Genomic DNA, 22035 nt, shown 5'->3' on the forward strand with positions numbered 1-22035 from the left:
TTTTAAAAATGATGAACTAGAGGCTGGGAATGTGGCTTAGTGGTAGAGTGCTTACCTAGCACGCATGAATCCCTGGGTTCAATTCCTCATTACCACATAAACAGAAAAAGCCAGAAGTGGTGCTCAAGTGGTCTTGTGCAAAAGAAGCTCGCCCAGGTCCTGGGCTCAAGCCTCAAACTGGCAAAAAAAAAACCAACTTGGCCATATTTTGATCAGGACTGTTTAATAATTATGCATTGCTGTAATTGGTTCCTGCCTGTAATCCTACTTAAGACTCTGAGATCTGAAGACTTCAGGTTTGAAGCCAGCCAGTACAGAAAACTCCCAGGACACTGTAATCTCCAATATAAAGCAAAAAGCTTGAAGTAGTGGTGTGGCTCAAGTGGTAGAGCACCAGCTTGAACAAAAAGGCAAAGTGAGAGAGTGAGGCCCTGGGACTGGAAATATGGCCTAGTGGTAAAGTGCTCGCCTTTCATGCATGAAGCCCTGGGTTCGATTCCTCAGCATCACATAATCATAAAAAGCGGGAAGTGGCACTGTGGCTCAAGTGGCAGAGTGCTAGCTTTAAGCAAAAAGGAAGCCAGGGACAGTGCTCCGGCCCTGAGTCCAAGGACTAGCAAAAAATAGAGAGTGAGGCCCTGAGCTCAAGCCCCAGTACTGGCTGGCACCCAAGCCCATTAACTCATACCTGCTCTCCTCACTTCCCCTAGTTCTCCATGTAAACCCATAACTGGTGTCTGCACCCAGAAGCTGTCTGAAGTTCACTTCACCTCGGTCATTCACCTTGTATCCTTGACATTTAAGGGCGCATAGAGAGGCCTGATGGGGGACTCCTGGAATCTGATCTTAGAGTCTAAAGCCTCCGGTTTAAGCATTTGGATGGTAGAAGGCAGGGCGCGGGTTGAGACGAGGTCTCCCTATGTAGCCTAGACTGATCTTGAACTCATGTAAACCCCAATGCTACTTACTATTAGTAATAATCAAAATAGGATTATAGAATTTGGGCACTACCATTTAACTAGTCACGAACCCCTTGAGTAAACCATTTCTAGATCCTGGACCTCAAGTTTCTCTACCCACGAAATGAAGGGAAAAAAATCTTTTTTTCCACAACAGCGACTAGTTTTCAGGTCCACGGCACACGTACCCAAGGTGCAGACCCTAAAAGGCTTCCAGGCAAAAAAGAGCGCTTCAGCGCCGGTCTCCACCACCGTGACGTGAGCTTGCAGAGCCCAAACCTCGCGAGGTTTGCCGGCGAGGCCAAGTCCCGCCCACTTTTTCTCGCGATACCAAAGCGCACGCGCAGCTTTCCCCCTGGCTAAAGAGGGCAGGGAGGGGAAAAAAGATGGAGTTCGCCGCGCCGTACTCGACGGCGGCTGCGGGCTGTGGGGCGGCCGGGCAATACCACGGCTCCGAGGAACGGGAGGGCCGGGGGCCGGACGGGGCGCGCTCCGACCGCGAGAGGGCGCGCCGCCTGTGGGAAGCCGCGTCCAGTGCGCAGCCCGTGGGGAGGGAGGAAGGTGAGTCGGGGTCGCGCGGGCCCGGGGCGCCTCGCGATCCAGGACCCTCGCGGGCCTGCCCCGCTTGCAGAGAATGAAGGGAACCCAGGGGCACCGGGGGAGGGAGGAGGGGGCGTCTCACGGCTCCGGGCACACCCCCTAGCCCTGCACGGGGCTCCCCACGACTCCGGGCACACCCCCGGCCCGGCTCGCCCTCCTGCTCCGGGCGCCCCAGCACTCACGCCTCCAGTCCCGGGCGCGGGGCCGCTCACGCTCGACTCCCGGTTTGCTGGAGGTTCCTCCTCCCTCTCACCCGCCCAACTACCAAATAGCAGCTTCCTCCGAACTCCGGGACCGGCTGGCCTCTTGAAGACTCACAGACCCTTCCTTGCCAGACCCTTGGCTGAGCCAAGTACCATTTCTTCCCGACTCCCGTCATTCCTGTCTCCATTCCTCATCTATAGGGTCTCTTGCCTCCCCTCTTCTCTCAAGACCTTACACTTCGGAGGATCTCTGGAGTCCATATCCACCACCACCACCCCCCTCCATCCCATATTCCTCCTGGCCTTCATGACTTGAGCCCTGGCTTGCTTCTGTTTCTGCGTGGCTGGCCTCAGTTTTCCAAGATGAGGGCCAGGTGGCCGAGAAACTGGCCTAGATTTGTCGTTTGGCTTCAGCTTTGTTTTTCTGGGTTTGTTTTGTTTTGTTGTGCCAGTACTGGGGCTTGAACTCAAAGCCGGAGCACTGTCCCTGGCTCTTTTTTGCTCAAGGTTAGCACTCTGCCACTTGAGCCACAGCACCACTTCCAGCTTTTTCTATATGAGATAAGGAATCGAACCCAGGGCTTCATGTATACCAGAGGAGCACTTTACCACTAGGCCATATTCCCAGCCCAATTGTTTTGGTTTTGGGTTTGTGTTTTTTTGCCAGTCCTGGGGCTTGGACTCAGAGCCTGAAGCTGTCCCTGGCTTCTTTTTGCTCAAGACGAGCACTCTGCCACTTGAGCCACAGCACCACTTCTAGCTTTTTCCATTTATATGGTGCTGAGGAATGGAACCCACGGCTTCATGCATGCTAGGCAAGCACTCTACTGCTAAGCCACATTCCCAGCCCCCTGCTTTGTATCTTATACTCCATGCAGACTTGTAGAGAACAGTGTACCCAAGACTGGTTAGAAAGCCACTTCTGGGCTGCAGCTTCCTGGCTTGCTGTGAATGTGAACTGGGACACTGAGGAAAATGGGAGGCAAAAACATGACATTGTTGAGAGTTGGCCTGACCTGGTTGTGTAGCCCCTTTCACAGCTCTTTCCAGAGCTGCCTAATGCAGATGTACAGGAACTATATCTGGGCTCTTTTACTAATCCTGTCAGATATCTATCTGCAGGGAAATCAGATTTCTCTAGTTGTTTATTTGCTGAGGATGCTAAGCTTAGTGAATGTGTGTGTGTATTCACATCCTGGTTAAAATTGAATTTTGGCTATATTGAAGGAAGACAATATGGATGTATACTTCTCCAATCTAACAGAATAAATCTAGCCTGACTCCTAAATTATTATGTACGTTGTTTCTGAGCCCCTCTTTCTCTGTTTTTAAGTCTGTTTGGTGCAAAGTTGCCTCCCTCTACCTCATTTCTTTTTCATTAATTTGGCCTTCACTCATGCCTGCTCCATTCCCAGGAAATGCTGAGCATCAGTGCTAAAGATGAGGACCATGCTCTCTTTGCCCTGCAGGGACTTGCAGTCCAGTCCAGGAAGCAGACACCAAAAATAGTTCCAGTATAATGTAAGGGATACAGTGACAAAGGATGTCTTAAGAATGGGGGTTGCCAAGCACCAGTGGCTCATGCCTGTAATCCTAGCTACTCAGGAAACAGATCTGAGAATGGCAGTTCGAAGCCAGCCTGGGGGAGAAAAGTCCCCAAGAGATTATCTCCAAATAACCACTCAAAAACTGAAAGTAGGGGGCTGGGAATATGGCCTAGTGGTAGTGCTTACCTGGTATACATGAAGCCCACATATATAGAAAAAGCCAGAAGTGACTCTGTGGTTCAAGTGGTAGAGTGCTAGCCTTGAGCAAAAAGAAGCCAAGGACAGTGCTCAGGCCCTGAGTTAAGTGCCACAACTGAGAGGGGAGGGGAGAAAGTATCAGGGCTGCTGGGCACTGCTGGTTCGTACCTATAGTCATGGCTACCCAGAAGGTTGAGTTCTAAGGGTTCAAGGTTCAAAGCCATCCTAGACAGAAAAGTCCATGAAACTAATCTCCAAGTAACCACCAAAAAGTCAGAACTGGAACTGTGGTTCAAATGGTAAAGTGGCCAGCTTTGACTATTATTTTGGCCACAATACACTACTTTTTGTTGCATTTCTTGGTTTGTTTACAACAAAGGAAGAAGAGAGCTACTTGACTGCCCTACTAGAGCCCCCAATAGTAAGACGTATTCAGGAGATCTGTTTATTTATTTTGCTTAATGAATGAAGAGAATGATCAAACTCATTAAGCAAGAGAAAAAATTATTAGCTTTGAAGTTTTTCTTTAAATCCTCAATATTATATAACAGGTATATTGTTCAGTCAAAAATAGAGCCACAAGGACTCAGTGGCAACATGGCAACTAACCTAGAGACTTGAAGTAATTATAATCCTGAGGGAACAGTAGCTAAAGAAACTAAATATTGAATGAGAAAGGAGATCAAACATGATGACATTTCCAATATAAACAAGTTCAGGGCAATCCACTTGCAGAACTAGCCACCAAGCTTCTGCGCTGACATCACCACAGAAGACTCCTTGTAACCAACATTAGTATTCTCTACTGTTGTTAAAAAAAAAAAAAAAATGTGGCCATCTTTGAGGAAAAAAGCTAAGGGATAATGCCTAAACCAAGTTCAAGTTCTAGCACGTGTGCATACACACACACACACACACACGGAGAAATGTGGAGAAGTTTCATATATAGTAGCTTCCATTTCAGGGATTTGACCTGTGGTTATCTAGGTAATCTCCAAAAATTACCTCATTAACAAACACAGATGTGGCTGTATTTTGTTGTGTATGAGATTTTTTTTTTTTTACCTTAAAAGCACTGGAATTATGCCTGACTATTTCAGAAACCAAGGACAGAAAGGCCGAATAATTTAACACAAGACATCCTTAGTGCTCTAGTCACTTAGGAAATATCAAGGGTCAGAGGAGCTGGAAAGACTGTAACCAGGACTTGAGAGAAATTTATCTTTATCAGAAAAGCACAGTCACAAATCAGCAACATAAGTTTTGACCTTAGAAACTAGAAAGATCAAATGGAAAGAAGGCAGATTGAGAAAGATAAAACACCACATGCTTTCTCAAACCATACAAAGAGTGTAGACCTTTAAAAAAAAAAGGACACAAATGTAAAAAGAGAGGACCAGCAAGCAGATGGGACTAACAGAAGAGAGGAGGGCCAAGACAGAGTGATGGGTAAATAAGGTAGAAGTACTTTATCTTCACTTATGAAAACAGAATCATGGGCTGGGGATATGGCCTAGTGGCAAGAGTGCTTGCCTCGTATACATGAGGCCCTGGGCTCGATTCCCCAGCACCACATATACAGAAAACGGCCAGAAGTGGCGCTGTGGCTCAAGTGGCAGAGTGCTAGCTTTGAGCAAAAAAAAAAAAAAAGAAGAAGCAGCCAGGGACAGTGCTCAGGCCCTGAGTCCAAGCCCCAGGACTGGCCAAAAAAAAAAAAAAAAGAAAATAGAATCATGAAGTCAATTAATTGTTTCTTAAAAAGCCCAGGGAAGGATTAAAAAAAAAAAAAGAGGGATTTTTTTTTTTTTTCCCAGTCCTGGGGCTTGAGTCTCAAGGCCTGAGCACTGTCCTTGGCTTCTTTTTGCTCAAGGCTAGCACTCTGCCTCTTGAGCCACAGCACCACTTCCACTTTTTCTGTTTATGTGGTGCTGAGAAATTGAACCCAGAGCTTCATCCATACTAGGCAATCACTCTACTGCTAAGCCCCATTCTCAGCCCCAGAGAGGATGACTTTGATCAAGGTATATGATATGTAATTATGGAATATCAATGAACTGCCTGTGTACAATTAATATATGCTAATAAAAATGAGCCCACCCAAAAGAAATTTAAGGGATTGTAAGAGACTACTTTGAACAATTTTATACCAGCAAATCAAACAACTTAGATGAAATGAAGAAATTTCTAAAAAGACACAAATGAAAAATGACTCAAGAAGAAATAAAAACATTTGGAGCCAGGCACCAGTGTCTCACACCTGTAATCTAGCTATTCAGGAGGCTGAGATCTGATGGTAATGGTTTGAAGCCAGCCTGCACAGGCAGGAGAGTCCATGAGACTTTTTTTTTTTTTTTTTGCCAGTCCTGGGGCTTGAACTCAGGGCCTGAGCACTGTCTCTGGCTTTTTTTTGCTCAAAGATAGCACTCTGCCACTTGAGTCACAGTGCCACTTCTGGCCATTTTCAATATATGTGGCGCTGAGGAATCGAACGCAGAGCTTCCTGTATATGAGGCAAGCACTCTTGCCACTAGGCCATATCACAGCCCCTCCACGAGACTCTTATCTCCAATAAACTACTCAGAAACAGCCAGAGTACTGTGGCTCAGGTAGTAGAGCGCTTGCCTTGAGCCAAAGAAGCTCAGGGACGGGGCCCAGGCCTGACCAAATTCAATCCCCAGAACTGGCAAAATAGTAATAATAATAATACAAGTGTCCTACTATGCAAAAGGGCTGGTTCCAATACGGGATGCCATACCCACCACCTTCTGGGAGTACCCAAATTCACAGAGGCTCAAGTCCTGTACAATGACAAAGAACCAACACATTCTCCTTTCCACTTTATCTGTAACACCTTATCATGATACTAAGTAGGTGTTATGCTATATTGTTTAGGGAGTAATGGTAAGAAAAAAGTTCAACAAAAACCACAATGAGCCCTGGGACCAGTGGTTCATACCTGTAATCCTAGCTGCTTAGGAGGCTGAGATCTGAGGATCATGGTTCAAAGCCAGTCCAAGCAGGAAAGCCTGTGAGACTCTTATCTCCAATTAACCACCAGAAAACCAGAAGTAGCTCTGTGGCTCAAAGTGGTAGAGCTCCAGCCTTGAGGAAAAAAAGCTCAGACAGCCCCCAGGCCCTGAGTTCAAGCCCCACAACTGGCCAGAAAACTAACCCAGTGAAGGCCAGGCACCAGTAGCTCACATCTGTAATCCTAGCTACTTAGAAGACAGATTTGAGGATTGAGGTTCAAAGCCAGCCTGGGCAGAAAAACCTATAAGACTCATCTCTAACCAGTAAAAAGCTGAAAGTGAGGTATGGCTTAAGTGGTAGAGCACTAGCCTAGACAAAAACAGCTCAGATTCAGGTAGCTTTACTGGTGACAGCTATAAAGTACTTGCATGTACATGCCAGTCCTAGGGCTTACACTCGAGACTTAGATGCTATCCCTGAGCTTCTTTTGCCCAAGGCTAGCACTTGAGCCACAGCTTCACTTCCAACTTTTTCTGAGCATTTTGTTGCCTTTTCTGCCCAGGCTGGATTTGAACCACGATCCTCAGATCTCAGCCTCCTGAGTAGCTAGGATTACAGGCTTGAGCCACCGACCCCTGGCTTAAAATACCTTTTTTAGTGTATACAAGGGTCTTGTTCTGTTATTCATTGCCTGCTTTGGAAGTAACAGGACAGTGCTGCCTAGATAGTTGTTGCCAACTCAGATTTTCTGTTCTGTCCTCTAGTGGAGCACATGATCCAGAAGAACCAGTGTCTCTTCACCAACACACAGTGTAAGGTCTGCTGCGCCTTGCTGATCTCTGAGTCCCAGAAGCTGGCCCACTACCAGGTATGCTGTCACACCTTCAGCACTGCTGTACACCTCAGACCCTGTACCAGCCTGCACTTCTCCCTGGCTTGCATGGTGACACCACCAGACCCTGCCTTCATGCATGTTGGCGTGTGCCTTGGACAAGGTTGGCTCAATCTCTCTCTCATCTGCCATCCAAATCAGAATCATCACTATGTGTATCTTCCCCCACAGCTTGGTTCACAAGGATGTATGAGCTTTAGTTTTAAATAGACCTTAGTTTGAATCACAATTCTGCTATTTCTCATGGGCAGGAAACTTCATCTTCAGACTCAGTTTCCTCACATGTAAGGTGATAATGGTTGATTTCTCCTCAGTGGTTGCGAGGATTCGATTTAGTAGCATGTAAAGTGCCTTGCAGAATAGGAGTTCAATACTGTGCTTTCACCTCAAAAGTTTTTGTGAGGATGAAACTAATGTTTTTAAGAGCAAGAGTGTAGCTCATGGTAGAGAACTTGCCTAACATACCTAAGGCCCTGGGTTCAATCCCTAACACCAAAAGGAAAAAAAAATCTAGCATCTTTGAGTGCCTTTGGGGGCACAAAGTGATAGAGCACTTGCCTAGCAAGCACAAGACCTTGAGTTCAAGCCTAATACCACAAAAAAAAAAAAAAGAAGAAGAAGAAGAAATGGCATTTGGCTATCTTTGATCTTTTTCCTGGGTTCTTGCAGAGCAAAAAACATGCCAACAAAGTGAAGAGATACCTAGCAATCCATGGAATGGAGACATTAAAAGGGGAAACGAAGAGGCTAGACTCAGATCAGGTAATACAGCGGCCATGTTGAGACCGCTCACTTCCTGATGAAACCGGCACACAGGTTGGTGTGGCGAGAAAGCGTGGGCTCAGAGTCAGACTGCAGATCCTGCCTTGTTGTGTAACTTGGGCAGATCTTACTACTACTCTGAGCCTTAAGGATGCTAACGTTAGCTCCCTTCCAGGGCTTTTTCTTACTAAAATGAGAGGTTTACCCAACAGAGCCTGGCACTTGGTTGGGACTCTAGTAAATGAAGCATTGTTATGCATTACCACCCAGTGGTTTGTTGGAGTAGGATGAGGAGCTACCCAAGAGAAAATAGAAGAAACCAGGCTGCTTGCCTTCTTAAAAGCCCTGGAAAATAACTTTTAGCACTTGAATGTTTTAAGTAGACAAGGAAAACAAATGCCCCCTCTCATTGAGAGATAATTGTAGTAATTATATTTCCTTTTGGCTCAGAATTGCTGTAAGAATTATGCTGGAACAAGCCCCAATCCCTTAGTAGTACTATTCTTTTTATAATGTAGAAAGCGGTAGCTACCATGGATGAGAACTCAGCAAATCAGGCTCCCCACTGTCCTGGGGTGGGTAGCCTTGGGCAAGTCACTTAGTCTCTCTGAACTTCACTCAAAGTGGAGGCTAATAAAGAAGCTGAGATCTGGGGATCACTAGTCAAAGCCAGCCCAGGCAAGAAAATCTATGAGACTCTGATCTCCATTTAACTACCAAAAAAGCCAGAAGTAGTCCTGTGGCTCAAGTGATAGAATGTTAGCCTTTAGTTAAAAAGCTAAGAGACAGCACCTAGTCTCTGAGTTCAAGCCTCAATACAAGTATTAAAGATGGTTGGATGGATGGATGGATGTGATTTCTACTTCTTAAGCTATTGTGCAGTAAAATTACAATTCCCAGTACATGCTATATAAATAAGAGTTTACTCCACAAGCTGTTGGTTCCTTTTATACTGCTGCATAGAAGGGCTTTTCTTGTCCCTTTTAGCAATTTACAGGATTCATCCCTGGCTGCTCTTAGTATGACTTAGCATTCAGGAACAAAAAAACAAGTCTGCAGTACTGACAAATCACCTCACCTTCTTGTACATCAGTTCCTTCAACTCTTGGAGTGGCTAAGTACCTCAGCTCAGATCACAGTCCCAGCCACCTATTAAGAATTGCCAAGCCTGGGGGCTGGGGATATAGCCTAGTGGCAAGAGTGCTTGCCTCGTACACATGAGGCCCTGGGTTCGATTCCCCAGCACCACATATACAGAAAACGGCCAGAAGTGGTGCTGTGGCTCAAGTGGCAAAGTGCTAGCCTTGAGCAAGAGGAAGCCAGGGACAGTGCTCAGGCCCTGAGTCCAAGCTCCAGGACTGGCCAAAAAACAAAACAAAACAAAAAAAAAATTGCCAAGCCTGGGATGTCAAAAATGCCAAGCTAGCCAGGTGCCAGTGGCACATGCCTGTAATCCTAGCTAACAGGAGACTAAGATCTGAAGATGGCAGTTTGAAGCCAGTTTTGAGAAACAAAAAATGTTGAGTGTCTTCTCTATGCCCAGCTCCAGCAGGGTGGGTGGGAAGGCTGGGAAACAGATGAGCTAAACAGTCCATACCCAGACCTGCACTGGAGTTCACAGCCTCCACAGTGCGTCACTGTTGATAGTGACAGTAGGTACCACTGAGGTCTCCTACTGACCCTGGGAGTACCTGGTTAATTCTTCCCAGAATATACAAAGGGGCTTGATAATTCTTTGCTGAATCGTCTTGTTTGTTTCGTTTTTATTAAGAGTTTCCCAGCTGGGCACTGGTGGCTCATGCCTGTAATCCTAGTTACTCAGGAGGCTGAGATCTAAGGATTGCGGTTCAAAGCCAGCCCAGGCAGGAAAGTCCATGAGACTCTTATCTCCAATTAACCACCAGAAAACCAGAAGTAGTGCTGTGGTTCAAGTGGTAGAGTGCTAGCCATGAGGGGGCAAAGCTCAGGAGAACAGCACCCAGGCCCTGAGTTCAAGCCCCACAACCAACGAAACAAAAACTAAAACAAAAAGCTTCCCAGATGAACAGCTCATAGTTAAACTGGGCCTTGAAAGATTAAGTAGACATAATGCCAGGCAGGAAAAGAAGGTAGAACATTCTAGAATGTCCCAGGAAAAGCAAAGAAGAAACAGAATAAGATTGTGGGTGAGATGGGGGGAGGGGAGACAGTATTCAGTAAATTAGAGCTAGAGAAAAATCCAGAAAGATAGGTTGGGGGTTAAAGTGTGAAGGGGTTTCAGTTGCCCATTAGTCTATGGGCAGTGGGGGAATCGTTGAAGACTTTCCAGCCAGCCATGGCATGACCAGACCTGTGTTCTCTCTCCCAACCAGAAGAGCAGCAGAAGCAAAGACAAGAACCAGTGCTGCCCCATCTGTAACATGACCTTTTCCTCCCCTGTTGTGGCCCAGTCGCACTACCTGGGGAAGACCCACGCAAAGAACTTAAAGCTGAAGCAGCAATCCACTAAGGTGGAAGGTACTGGTTTTCCTGAGTAGTGCTCTATTGGGACCCCTCCTGTCCTCAGGGCTCCATTGCTGTGGCTCCTCGAAATGTCATTGGGACCACACACATGGAGAGGTAGAACTGCTTTGGAGAGCCCTTAAAAGTACCCAAGTAGGCTGAGTGCTGTTGGCTCGTACCTGTAACCCTAGCTACTCAGGAGGCCGAGATCTAAGGATCCGGGTTCAAAGCCAGCCCAGGCAGGGAAGTCCGTGAGACTCTTATCTCCAATTAACTACCAGAAAACTGGAAGTGAAGCTGTGCCTCAAGTGGTAGAACTCTAGCCTTGAGTGAAGAAAGCTCAGGGACAGCACCCAGGCCCGGAGTTCAAGCCTCTGGACCAGCACCAAAAAAAAGAAAATACAGGTAGATCCCACTTCTTGGAAACGTGGCGTCAAAGTTGTCCTCATCTCCCTTCAGTTTTTCTCACTAGAAGCTTCTTCCCTGAGCTCTTAGCTCTTGTCCTGACCAGTAATTAGAATGCAGAAGTGCCAGAGTCCTCTCGCCTGAACTCACTGTGAGTGAGTGTCCATTCTCTCCTTGCCTCTCCTGCTTAGTTTTTTTTTTTTTTTCCCTCCACCAGCCACCTGCTCTTTTTATTATGTGTTCCGAGTTGAAAGCAAAATCCCTGTCCTTTCCCCAGGCTCAGGTTATGCCCTGTTCACTTTAATCCTCAAAAAGCTGCCTGTTCTTAAGACGGGGACTTGACTTTCAAAGCAGAATACTTGAGTGGCACCATGAGTGCCCAGCAAGCTGCTTGCAGCTGCCCTGAGATCATCCTCGGTGTGGTGGCTGCTAAACCAGCTTCCTTTATCTCCTCACCGCCGGGCTCAGCCCTGGCTTTCATCTGCCTCACCCCTGCCTTGCTGGGGTTGTTAACCTCTGCTCACCACAATTAGTCAAGACTGCCAGTTCTTTGATCACTTTTTTCTTGGTGATTTTTGCTTCTCTATTTTAGACCAAGAAGTAGACTGCACTGTTTGTAGTTCTTCTGATCCTTCTGTTTTACCCTATTTCAAAAACAAGACAGCTATGTTTTGGAAGATTTTGAAGATAGGGTGGAAAATCTGTTCATAATTACAAACTCTCTTAGAACACCCAAATGTAGTTTTTCATACAATCATACCGACTTTGAAGTCACTGTGGGCCAAGTTAAAGTCCTGATAGTTTATTTGCCTTATGTATGACTTTTGTGTCTGAGTTTCCTTTCCTGTAAAATGTCAATGCTGTCCCCTCTGTAGATGGTGAGGCTACAATAACTAGTAAACACCCAGGACATTATAGGTACTAACTGGCAGCTATTATTATTTATTGTGATTGCTTATATTATTGTCACCATTAAGTTAATGAGTGGAGTTCCTTCAAATGCAATAGCTGACCAAGCACCACCACCTACAGCACATCCATCAGTCTTGCTTATAGTCAAGTTATCATTAACTTAGACTAGTACTGAGTGTTTTTGTGTCAAGTCAGCATTGGTACCAACCCCATACTGTAATATTTAAGCATAAAGCCAAGGAAAGTTAGCTTACGAATTGAACTTTATAAGGCCTTAGACTTGTCTTTCCACAACTGAGGAAATTCTCTGGAACATACCTGATCCTAAAACTTCCATACTAAATAGATTATTCTCCATAATCACTTTCAAACTTTGCTACATGCAGCTATGCGTTTATATGTTTATAAAGCTGTTTTCATGTTGCACCCCAAACCCCTCATGCCCTGCTTTTGCTTTCATTTACTTTGATATTTCATGGTATTTCACAAGTTTATAACTTTATGAAATTCAACATGTCTAATTTAAAAGTAACATAACATGTTATAGAAAATACAGAGAAGAACTGGGCGCTCACACCTGTATTCCTAGCTACTCAAGAGGCTGAGATCTGAGGATCACAGTTCAAAGCCTGGGCAGGAAAGTCTGTGAGGCTCCTATTAGCCACCAGAAAACTGGAAGTGGTCTTGTGGCTCAAAATAGTATAGTCCTAGCCTTGAGCTCAGGGACAGCACCTAGGCCTTGAGTTCAAGCCCTATGACTGACCTCCCCATATATATAATATATATATATATGAAGAATATAAATAAATGGGAAGAAAAATTATTGTAATTTTGCCATGCTAAGAGATCCATGGTTAACATTATGAAATATTGTTTCTCCTATAATCCTTTGTTACATTTACATGTCTGTTTGTCTGTATGTCCATGTATGTGTACATATAAATTTAGGTTGTTAAATATTATTTTATAAAATAACACATTATGAATAATTCCACTTAGAGCTATAAAGAAAGCAAAATATCACCCATAGCCTACCACCAAGAAAAGTACTGTTAGCCGGGTACCAGTGGCTCACACCTGTAATCCTAGCTACTCAGGAAGCTGAGATCTGAGGATCCAGTTTCAAAGCCAGACCAAACAGGAAAGTTCATGAGACATATATCTGCAATTAACTGCAAAAACTCGGAAGTAGAGTTGTGGCTCAAGTAGTAGAGAGCTATAGCCTTGAGCACAAAAGCTCAGGGAGAGTTCCTAGGCCCTGAGTTCAAGCCTAAAGACTGGCAAAAAGAGAGAGTGAAGCACTGGTAATAGGGGGGTGACATTTCAATATGCCAGGATATATATAAATTGAGGGGTCTATTAACTGTGGCATACTGTTTGGATGTACATGTATTGTACGTACTGTTTCCTTTTACATATTCTTATTTAATATGACACTTATATTTGCCCATGTTAGTAAAAACTCTTTTGTAAACAGTTTCAGTGACTACATACATCATGCTACATTTAGCCATTCCTCTAGTGTTGAACCTTTCAGTCCTTCCCTTCCCATTTCTTGTGTAATAAAGAGAACTATATGTCATATCGCTAGAACAGTCTTTCCGTATTTTAGAGTATTTCTTGAGAGAAAACTACAGCTCTGGTTTTTTGTGGATGTCCATGTTGGGGATTCACGCTGCCCTTCCCCCAGTCTCTCCAGCTTCACTTAACCATTCACTTCTGGTGCTTTTCTTTGGTCTGTGTTAAAGAATGACCTTAGCTGGGCTCCCACCTATGATCCCAGCATGCAGCGGGCTGAGGGAGAAGGCTCTCAGAGTCCAGGCCAATCTAGGCCACATAGCAAAACACCTTTACAAGCAATATATACATATATATACATATATAAATATTAGAAAACTGGAGCCATACACACACATACACACCAACACCACTATCTTTCTGATGTCAAAAATCTGCATTCAGGTCAGGTGTTGTGGCTCATGCCTATAATCCTAGCTATTCAGGATGCTGAGATCTGAGGATTGCAGGAATGACCACAAAATTTACCTCCAACCTCCCTTCTCCTCTCCCCACCCCACCCCCGCAAAAAAAAAAAAAGCCGGAAGTGAAGGCATGGCTCAAGTGGTAAAGCAATAGTCTTGAGCAAAAGAGCTAAGAGACAGCACCCAGGCCCTGTTCAAGCCCCAATACCAGCATTTTTTTTAATCTAGAAAATTTGTAAAATACCATTTATTCTTTATGTCTTTGATCTTTTGTTTTTAAATGAAATTGAGGATATAAGAAACAAATTGCTCTATACTAGGGTCTGTTTTTCTTTCATACAACATTACAAACAATATTTTCTTGTAAAATATTCTACCCCATGTACTTTACTTTTTTGAAACTTGCTGAAGGAGAAATCAATGGCTAGGGGAGTTAAGGTTTCTGGAAAGGAAAAGTAGTGTGGGGAAAGCTAGTGGGTTCCATCTAGCTGGCCAAGTCTTCTAAACATCCCCAGTGGAAGTAGTTCACAGATGACAAGTAGTCCCATCCCTCTGGGAGTGCTCCAAAGCGCCTCCCCTCCCCCACCACCCAGAGGGTCTCCAGGTCCCCCATTTCTATTAGCAGTGGTGGCTGCATTTGCACCATACTAGCCACATGGACTTGTTAACAAGTTGTGGCATCTATGTAAGATGGCAGCGGCTACTGCATTCAGCATTGGGACCGCATGTGCTCGGGCCCGGCCCTGGTCAGCTGTCTCTGGAGCAGAGTGTCCTCTAAAGGTGAACACATGAGCCATAGCCTTCCTATCTGCCCTCCTCGCTCAGGAAGCTCTCTGGTATTAAGTCATTTTAGCTATCTGGCCCTTAATTTTTTTCTGTCTTGTAACAAAATGATAATATAACTCATAGGAGCAGTTCTGAAGACCAGAGGGGGCTAAAATGTATGTACAAAATGTATCCCTGGGCTAGGAATGTGGTTTGGAGGTAGAGTGCTTGCCTAGCATGCATGAAGCCCTGGGTTCCATTCCACATAAACAGAAAAAGCTGGAAGTGGCACTGTGGCTCAAGTTGTACAGTGCTAGCCTTGAGCAAAAGAAGCTTATGGACAGAGCCCAGGCCCTGAGTTCAAGCCCCAACACTAGCAAAGAAAAAAAGGGGGGGTCCTCTGTAAATGGCATCTTTGCTCTTCCTCACTCCGCCTGAGATGTAATATAGCTTTTAAAAGACCCCTTATGACTACCTGATCCTGCATCTACACTAGTGCATTGGTCCCTGCTCTGTAACTGAGTTGCTCTGCAGTCAGGAGTAAGATTCCCAGCCTTCTTGTCCCCCTGTCTTTGAAATTACAGGAAAATTCTGAGGGTTGGAAAGACCACTAGCATGCATGCCTTGTCTGTTGTGATTAGGCAACTCCATGGCAGAAGTCAAAAACACTTCTGGGGACCAGGAAACCTGGATCCCTGCCTAGAATAGTCAACACTGTTAAACAAGTCAGCTGCTCTTTGGATTCCCCCTACCCCATCTTTCCACTTTCCCCACTCACCTAATGCATGATCGACAGCAGCAGGGCCTCATCTGCCTGTGTGATGAAGCAGCCATAGTGCTGTGCTTGTTCTTCAGTATACTCCAAAACCCGATGCCTTCTGGGTCTTCATTGTTTCTGTTTGAACTCTCTCACCACAGCTCTGTCGAAACGCCTTATAAATCCTTTCCTTGTGGCCTCCACCTTAGCCTTGCACCAGAGTAGAGAGATGATAGACCCAGACAAGTTCTGCGGCCTCTGCCATGCCACCTTCAACGACCCTGCCATGGCTCAGCAACACTATGTGGGCAAGAAACACAGGAAGCAGGAGACCAAGCTCAAACTCATGGCACACTACGGGCGTCTGGCAGACCCTGCCGTCAGCGACTTAACAGGTAAGGGGGCCCAGCTCCTAACCAGAACTGGGGTAGATTTTGAACCCCAGGGGGCAAGAGGGATGCTCTTTGGACTAGCCAAGTCTGTGCTTCTCCTTGGGCCTTCCAAAGTAGGATCTGCAGAAAGTGGAGCTGTGGCTCAAAGGAGTAGAGCATTAGCCTTGAGTGGAAAAGCTCAGGGACAGCACCCAGGCCCTGAGTTCAAGCCCCACAACCAACAAAAAGACTACACACTTGGTTTGGGCTTGAGAAAAGCTCAGGGTCAGAGGAGGGAGAGGATTAGCCAGGTCCTGTAAAGCAGAGCCTGGACTCCAGGCTCTTGTCATAGCTTCACTCACAGCCCAGCCATTTGGAAAAGGCCACTTTGTCATCAGAGCAGCCCTGGAGTGAGACAGGGTATCTTTGAGGCCCAAAAGGACAGGTGGATTGATTTTCCTGACAGGTATGTTTATGAATTACTGCTATGACAGGCTTGGGAGGGTAGTCCCTTTCCAGAGATGTGGGGTCCCATTCTTCTGCTCACTCAGCGACAGTCCAAGCAGGCCATTTGCTGAAACTGGGGGACATGGGAGTGAGACACAAGTACAGACACAGAATTCTAGAGCACTGAGGCCTCTGGGATTCTAATTGGCTACCTCTGTCCCCCACGCTTAGTCCTCAGGTCTGGAGAGCAGCAGTCCTCCCCCTTCCCACTGAATTATGTCCTTTCTGCATTTGATGTGTTTCAGCCGGGAAAGGCTACCCCTGCAAGACGTGTAAGATAGTCCTGAACTCCATTGAACAATACCAGGCTCACGTCAGCGGCTTCAAACATAAGAACCAGTGAGTAAGCAGCCTTTGAAACTGTGAGGGCCTGCCCCAGGAGCTGGGGCTTCTAAGACAGAACAAAGCCAGGGAGTTGCCAGCTTAAATGGGATTCTGTGGCCTTTCTCAGTCAGCAGATGAATTAGTTAGCAGGAAAGTCTCTTTTTCCTCTTTGGACCTACTGGGCTGAAGGTTTTAGTGGAGAAGCTTGGATGGTTTCCTTTGTGGTCCCTGAGTACTGGCTTTCCTGGTCCATAGCAGTTTGGGGAAGCTGTTCCTTCCCCTGCCCCATCCCACCTCCAGCTGGTCTTTGTAGAGGAGCAAGAGCTCCCCCTTCAGGCTGCTAACCAGGTCAGATTCTTCCACTCACTGATGCCAACTGCTTGGAGAATGCCCTTAGAGAGGCGTCCCAGACACACCCTGCCCCTCGCACTTATCCATTCTGATGGAAGAGACAAGCAGCTAGACAGCCAGGTGGAGGGCCAGGTGAGCATGAAGTCACATGCCAGGCAAATTCTCTGGAGTTACGTTTGCAGCAGCTTGGGCGGATGTTACTCTTTGAGCCAAATGAAGGAAAGATGATGAAAATACAGAGCATTGGAGTAAAAATATCTTTGGCTCTGTCTACCCTGCCTGGAGTTTCTCCTCCCACACTGTCTGATCTTCTTCCTTCTCTGGAGGTATCTTTAGTTTGCAGAGCACTTGGGGCTGGTTTTAGGTACAAATTTTCGATAGGCCCCAGCAGCCCAACCTGGTGCTCTCACAGTATTTTGGCATAACTCCCTTGAAGCTTGGCTGGAGACAGTTTCAGTAGAAACCTGGAGCCAGCCAGAGTCCTGCCTGCAAATTTCTCTGGCTTGAAAATGCTACTGTTGGGCTGGGAATATGGCCTAGTGGCAAGAGAGCTCGCCTCGTATACATGAAGCCCTGGGTTCAATTCTCCAGCACCACATATCTAGAAAACAGCGCTGTGGCTCAAGTGGCAGAGTGCTAGCCTTGAGCAAAAAAAGAAGCCAGGGACAGTGCTCAGGCCCTGAGTCCAAGCCCCAGGACTGGCCAAAAAAAAAAAAAAAATGCTACTGTTGGTCCTGTGTGGTAGCGCACACCCGTGATCACCACACTGAAGAGGCTCAGAGATGATCACGACTTTGAGTCCAGCTATATAACAAGACTCTGACTCAAATGACCGGTAATTTCTTTGAGCCTCTACTTGCGTAAGATCAAAGCTACAACCTGAGCTGGCTGCTGGTGACGCACATCTGCAATCCTAGCTACTCAGAAGGCTTAAACCTGAAGGACTGAGGTTCAAATCTAGCCCTTGCAGAAAATTCTAAGAAACTCTGCCTCAATGAACTAGCAGAATGCCAGCTTGTATGTGTGGATCAAGTGGTAGAGGGCCAGTCATGAGCAGTCGAGCAAAGCAAGAACAGGGCACACTGAATTCAAACCCTAGTCATCCCCCTCCCCCCCACATACACACAAGCTAAAAATTTGTTGAACAAATTAGCAGGGTTCTCTACTTACCTAGAGTTAGACTAAGACTTCCCATTTGACTTCCAACCCCATTCGTTTCCTCTGCCATAGCAAATGGAACTTGCTGGCTGAACCTTCCAGGCTGCACCAGGACTAGAGGAGGGTTTATGAAGCTGGCAAGAGCCAGCAAGTTACCTGTTAAAGATAAATGTTCATTCTCTAGCATGTATTTCCTCAGCAGCACCAGGCCCTGTTTGGGGCACTGAGGTTGCAGCAGGACCCCATACCAACATTACCCTGGATCCTCCCTTCAAAAGTAAGAGCACTGGTGGCTCACACTTGTCATCCTAGCTACTCAGGAGGCTGAGATCTGAGGCTCAAAGCCAGCCCAGGCAGGAAAGTCCAAGAGACTCTTATCTCCAGTTGAACACCAAGAAGTGGAACTGTGGCTAAGTGGTAGATACTAGCCCTGAGCATAAAAGCTCAGAGACAGCACCTAGGCCCTGAGTTCAAGTCCCACTACCACCACAGAAATCATCATAATAAAGTGGGTAACTTGCCCTGAGGAGGAAATATGGTGGTGGAAGCTGAGTACCTAGCAGCATGAAAGAAAAGAAAAAAAAGAAAGAAAGAAAGAAAAGAAAAAGCAGGTCCCAAACAAACATATCCATGAACCAGCAAGACAGTGCCAATGCCAAGTGGTGCCTGGTGCCTAGACTCTTATCCCCCAGAGGTGGAGCTGTGGTTTAAGTGGCAGAACACCATCCTTGAACAGAATAAAGCTAAGGGACAGTACCCATGCCCTGAATTCAAGTCCCACTACCACCACAAAAAATAGTAACAGGCAGGGCACCGATGGCCTATAATCCTAGCTGAGATCTGAGGATCACAGTTTGAAGCCAGCTGGGGCAGTAAAGTCCCTCGTGAGACTCTTATCTCCAATTTAACCACTCAAAAACTGGAAGTGGATATGGCCTAGTGGCAAGAGTGCTTGCCTCGTATACATGAGGCCCTGGGTTCAATTCCCCAGCACCACATATACAGAAAACGGCCAGAAGCGGCGCTGTGGCTCAAGTGGCAGAGTGCTAGCCTTGAGCAAAAAGAAGCCAGGGACAGTGCTCAGGCCCTGAGTCCAAGCCCCAGGACTGGCAAAAAAAAAAAAAAAAAAAAAACTGGAAGTGGTGCTGTGACTCAAGTGGTAGAGGGCTAGCCTTGTGCACAAAGAGGCTCAGGGACAGCACCTGGGCCCGGAGTTCAACCCCCCCAGGACTGGCAATAATAATATTAAAGTGGATGACTTGCCTTGAGTAAGAAATGGAGTGCTGGGGGACTGAGCGCCTAGCGGCATGTCAGGTGCAGAAAGCCCCCCCCCCCCCCTGCTTCTTGCTCTAGGGTACTAGGAGGCCCTCATTAATAAGGTGGGCTGCCATTGTAAGCCTGTGCTGACCCTGTGTCTTCTCCAATTACAGATCACCAAAAACAGCAGTGTTGCCCTTGGGCCAGATTCCAGCACAGAGGCAACCCATTCCAAAGGACTCCGAAAGCACCCTGGATGCCTAGAGGTGTTTCTGCCCAGCTCCCATGGGAAGCAGCTTCCTGTGACTGTGGTGGGCCCTGGAGAATAAGCAGGCGGCACACAAGGCAGAACTGGGCTGCACAGAGCTTCTGGTTGTCCACCCCTTGGTGTGGACCCAGGAGGTTATGACAGCAGAGGCAGGGGTCTTGGGAAGAAGGGCAGTGTGGACCTGCCCTTCCCCGTCCCTGCACCTTTGAGCCACAGGTCTTGTGGCCACACACCACCTGTCTTTTCTCCCAAGGCCACTTTGGGGCCAGTTCCAGCCACTAAAGAGAAGTGTTGCCCCCATGGCCTGTGGAACATGAGGTTTTGCACGGCCTCTGCCAGGGCCAGAGACAGCCAATGAGAAGGACTGCCACAGCCGTTCTTGGAGCTGGTGTGACACATACCTGCCCTCCAACACAGGCCAGCCTTCCTGAGCCTTGGACCAGATGTTGGCCCAGTGCAAGTTTCTGCCCCGACAATGGCTTCACCCCTGCTGCCCGCACCCACAGTTCCCATGGTGCTAAGATCTGCAGTAGGGGGACAAAGTGGGAGCCTCTGCCCAGAGGGTCATGGGAGGCTCCCATGGAGACCCTCCCCTCCTCCAGAGGTGCTGAGACTCTGGCTCCCATGGGAAAGATCCCCACCTGCCGCTTTCCTTGGTGGTCCTGTCCCCTGCCACATGCCAGCTGGCTGAGGGGCTACCTGCTACCTGTCTCCTCTCCTAGGCAACAGACCACCCCTCCCACTGCTGGGGTGCTGATCCTCCTCCCCCGCTGGGTACCAGGAGCCAGAGGGCCCTGGGGAGGCCAGGAGTGGGACAGCCTCCGGCTTCTGCAGTAAGCAAGGATATCCCCTGGCCTAAACCCAGATTTCTCTCAACACCTCTGTTAGGGCCTGGGACTTGGCTGAGAGTGCTTTTTGTGTGTGTGTGTTTTGTTTTGTTTTCCTTGTGGTTTTAGAACAGGAACTGCAGGAAGAGTGTGTGTGTGTGTGTGTGTGTGTGTGTGTGTGTGTGTGTGTGTGACCTCTCCATTGGGTTAAAGAAGCCCTGCTGCTGCCACGGCTTCCTCTGCCCTCCCAGGCCTGGGAGCTGCCTGGGCATGCTGTGTGTGTGTGTGTGTGTGTGTGTGTGTGTGTGTGTGTGCACTCATGCTGTTTCCTGGTCAGTGAATGGTCCAAATAAAGAATCTTCCATGAGCCAGACTGCAGTGTCACAGACCTGGAGCTTGGGCCCTGCGCGGTAAGGTCTGACATAACCCTCAGCTGGTTCCTCACTGTGCTTTAATTTAGGAGATACAGGCAGATATCTGGATTCCTTGGTCCACATCATCCCCTCCTGGAGGGCCTGAGAGGGAGGAAGGAGTATGTATGTTTCAGTCACTGGCTGGTGTGTGGAGGACCATGAAGAGCAGGAAGGAGATGGGAGGCCAAAACAAGGGCAGTGCCTGGTGTGATTGTCCCCACGGCCCTCCCTTCAGGACCAGCCATCTCTCCTTCCCTCATCCCAAGGGTTTTTCCTGCCTAGCCACCCATAGAACATAATCAGAGACCTGCTGATTCTTGGAAGGGTTTTTTCCATGACCTAGGTGTCATGGGGAACCAGGTGCTGGTGGCTCATGCCTGTCATCCTAGCTCCTTAGGAGGCTGAGATCTGAGGAGCTGGGTCAAAGCCAGCCCAGACAGGAAAGTCCATGAGACTCCTATCTCCAATTAGCCACCAGAAATGGAGCTGTGGCTCAAAGTTGGCAAGTGCTGGTCAAGCAATAAAAGCTCAAGGACAGCACCCAGGCCCTGAATTCAAGCCCCACAAACAACACACAAAAGCTCAGGGACAGTGCCAGGCCCTTAGTTCAAGACCCAAGACTGGCGCGCACACACACACACACCCCTGGAAGTGGCTCAAGTGGTAGAATTTTGAGCCAAAAAATTACACATGAGTTCAAGCCCCTGTACTTGCACACACATATGCGAAAGAAAGTAATGACAGGGAAAGTGTTATAGCCTCAGGAGCCCTTTGTCCAACCCTTGCTGTAGATGGTTCTGGAGCATGACTCCACTTGACCCAAGCTTGGTGACTCAGCTTGCCATTCCCTGGAGTTCAGTGCCAGCCAGTGTGCCAGAGTCATCGACCTGGCATGGGCTGGAGGATACAGTGGATAACCAGACAATGAGATGAGACGGAAGGGGAAGGAATCAATGAAATGGGGCTGACCTGGAGCTTGGTGGTCCAGCTGCCACCTACGTGTGTGCTCCAGGTCCAGGACTCCATCCTCGGCACTAGAAAAAAAGATGAGATGTAATTAGAATCCTGCTCTCAGCCCTGAGCTAGATGCAAAGGAATGTTTGAGCTGCAGTGACCTCCCTGTGCA

At 47.3% G+C, this 22035-nt stretch overlaps 1 protein-coding gene across 3 annotated transcripts; it reads left to right on the top strand.

Moving 5' to 3' along the window:
* Window positions 1-1345: 1345 nt before the first annotated feature.
* On the top strand, window positions 1346-19721 carry Znf346 (zinc finger protein 346). Of its 3 annotated transcripts, none has more exons than XM_048334210.1 (7): window positions 1346-1520; window positions 7242-7345; window positions 8039-8131; window positions 10483-10627; window positions 15595-15828; window positions 16557-16650; window positions 19575-19721. In XM_048334210.1, exons 1-7 carry the CDS (start codon window positions 1346-1348, stop codon window positions 19663-19665), a joined length of 936 nt encoding a protein of 311 aa, XP_048190167.1. In that variant the 3' UTR covers window positions 19666-19721. The 3 variants fall into 3 exon arrangements, with proteins under 3 accessions (XP_048190167.1, XP_048190168.1, XP_048190169.1); XM_048334211.1 differs by having other exon boundaries at window positions 15643-15828; XM_048334212.1 differs by lacking the exon at window positions 8039-8131.
* Window positions 19722-22035: the final 2314 nt, after the last annotated feature.

The sequence above is a fragment of the Perognathus longimembris genome, chromosome 25 (genome assembly GCF_023159225.1).
Source record: "Perognathus longimembris pacificus isolate PPM17 chromosome 25, ASM2315922v1, whole genome shotgun sequence".
Taxonomy (NCBI): domain Eukaryota; kingdom Metazoa; phylum Chordata; class Mammalia; order Rodentia; family Heteromyidae; genus Perognathus; species Perognathus longimembris.